The sequence below is a fragment of the Triticum urartu genome, chromosome 1A (assembly GCF_056163025.1).
Source record: "Triticum urartu cultivar PI428250 chromosome 1A, HENAU_Tu73, whole genome shotgun sequence".
NCBI lineage: Eukaryota > Viridiplantae > Streptophyta > Magnoliopsida > Poales > Poaceae > Triticum > Triticum urartu.
In genome coordinates, this window is record NC_141873.1 from 300855123 (window position 1) to 300857678 (window position 2556).

At 58.5% G+C, this 2556-nt stretch overlaps 1 protein-coding gene across 1 annotated transcript; it reads left to right on the plus strand.

The window, feature by feature from the left end:
• The first annotated feature begins 245 nt into the window (after positions 1-245).
• On the plus strand, positions 246-2073 carry LOC147990952 (uncharacterized). The gene has a single exon (XM_087538468.1). It carries the CDS (start codon positions 250-252, stop codon positions 2071-2073), a length of 1824 nt encoding a protein of 607 aa, XP_087394594.1. The 5' UTR covers positions 246-249.
• Positions 2074-2556: the final 483 nt, after the last annotated feature.

Here is a 2556-nt window from a genome sequence, read left to right on the forward strand (position 1 = left end):
GCCATCGCTGCCTACTGAAGAGGCACTGCAAGGCAAGCTGTAGAAATCCATTCACATGCCGGAGATGTCGCCAGATTGGGCATAGGGCGAGGGGCTGCACCAACTCTCCGTCCCCCTCCCCCCGGTCCCCTTCTGCTGCCCCTCCTTCCACCACAGTGAGGTCCCCTGCTGCGTCCAGAGAAGTGGTGTCCCCTGCATCGGCTCCTCCGACCCCCCCCCCCCCCCCCCGTGTCGCCTCCGTGGAGCTCCATGCCACGTCAGGAGCCCCGCGTCGGCGACCTGTCGTTGCGTCCCGATGAGGGGAGCGTCGTCATCATCTCCACGCCCGAGATGGACGCCAACGCTGCCAGCCTCGCCTGCTTGGGAGCCTTCCTCTGGCTTGGAGGCAGCAGGCCAGCCGTGAGCGCTGCTGAGATCGAGGCCATCGACGTGCAGTTCGGCGTGCGGGCTGTCAAGGTGGTGCCACACTATCCGGAGGACTTCTTCGCCCTCTTCGACTACCAGCACCAATGCGACAGGGTCACGCTGCCGGGCCGTTTCCGGCACAACAGGCTCGACATCCACTCCGCTAACTGGCGCCTTGACGCGCACTCTGATGTGATCCGGGCGGACTACCACGTCCATCTATGCATCGAAGGAATCCCTCTCAGCGCCTGGTGCGACTCCGTGGCGGCACAGGTGCTCGGGCCGAACACCTTCGTCCACTACTTCGACGTCGACACCCTACAACATGAAGATGCTGCCAGTTTCAAGCTCTGGGCCTGGTTAGCGAACCCCTCGGCCATCCCCAAGGTGCAGCAGGTCACCATCGCGCCGCGGGTGGCCACAGGCGTTGGTGGGGCTCCGTTAACGGCTGTTGGGCATCGCGGTATCCGACGTCGCGCCATTGTTCATCTCAACCAGCTGGAGGACTACAGGCCCGATGCTTTCAGCAACATCCCTCGCCACCCGCATTCTGAGCCTTTCGCCTGGCGCTATGGCGTGGTGGATGGCGAGCGCCGGGTGCGGGATAGGCAGGAACCTCCGCCTCGCAGCCGTGACGATGAAGACAGGCACCGCCGCGACGACGAGCATGACAGAGATGACCGGCGGGGTTGGGACAATGACCGGCCGCGATCCTCCTGGCGTGATCGTTTCTTCAGGAGCCGTTCCCGCGCTCCGGAACGCCGAGCTGATGAAGATCGCCATGGTTCGCGCCGCGAGGAGCGTGGCGGGGACTGTGGCAGGGATGACCGCGGAAGGGACGGCCGGCACCGTTCTGGTTCAGCAAAGATGATTCGAGGCCGCTCTCTCCCGCCCTCCCCTCGCACCACCTCATGCGACATCATCGAGCTCACCCCCTTTGGTTCGGCCCTGGGCTGGCTCTGCGGCGCGGCTCGCATGGTGACTAGAGTGCAGCCTTCCTTAACCCTGGATGCACACCAGTCCATGACAAAGATGATGCCGGCACAGCTGCCGGCTATGTCCACCCGCTCCCCTGAAGTTGTGCTTGTTCCACGACAAGAAGCCCTGCTTGAAGATCCACACGACCTCAACGCCACTCCCACGCTGGAGTTTGTCCCTGCTACGCCCACGCCGCCGTCCAAACCTGATGTATCTGATGATGGCAGTTCTGGCCATTTGTCCCCTGTTGTAGCTCCCACCACTTCACCTGAGATGCCCACTCCTATCTTCATCCCAAGCATGCCGGCCCTGCTCCCCTCACCACACTCAACGCCGCCCAGGCGGCCTACAGCTCGACGGAAGACACTTGCTGGAGTAACTGGCTTCCAGCTTCCCAGGCAGAGTCCGCGTCTCCGGGCAAAAAAGAGGAGTGTGCCCATTGCCAAGCTTGCAGAGCAGCTGCTCTGTCGACGTATGAACATCGTCGCTGAAGGTGAGCAAGTAACAAAAGCTGCGATTGCAAAGTTCACTCAGATGTTTCATGGCCAGCTTCCAGATCTTGCTGTGGCTGCCCTTCGTGCACTATTTCAACTTGATTGTGATCTCTCGTCAGCGGTTGAAGAGGCTCTGGTGCAGCATGGTGGAGAAGGTGGACCCGACCTGGATGAGGCTGCATCTGCAACCACTTGAACCTGCTGCCAGTTATCTGATGTACTCTAGTTCCTTATGATTGTACACCAAACCAATGTCAGTTGTACGCCTGTTTGTAGCTGCTATAGATTTCTACTGCCCCTGGTCCTGGCGAGACCTCTACTGCTATGCTTCTTTCAATCCATGTTGCCCCTTTGTAATTCTGCTGATGTACCCTTGGTGAATCAATGTTAGAGCAAAACATCTCAATACTGTGTTGGAATGTGCGTGGCTTGAACTGCCCAGACCGTAGAGCCACGGTACATGAAACAATTGCTACATCCTCCTGCCATCTTATTTGCCTACAGGAAACAAAGCTTCAGGTCATTGACAGTTTCATCGCTACATACCTTGGTGGTTACCGATTGAAGAATTTCGCTTACAAACCTACTGATGGAACTAAAGGAGGCATATTACTCCTATGGGATGATAATGTGGTGAACATTTCCAATGTCCAGATTGGATCATATTTTCTTTCCGGAG

Excerpts from the sequence above, each read along its gene's own strand:
- LOC147990952 (XM_087538468.1), top strand. The coding sequence starts at position 250 with ATGCCACGTCAGGAGCCCCGCGTCGGCGACCTGTCGTTGCGTCCCGAT.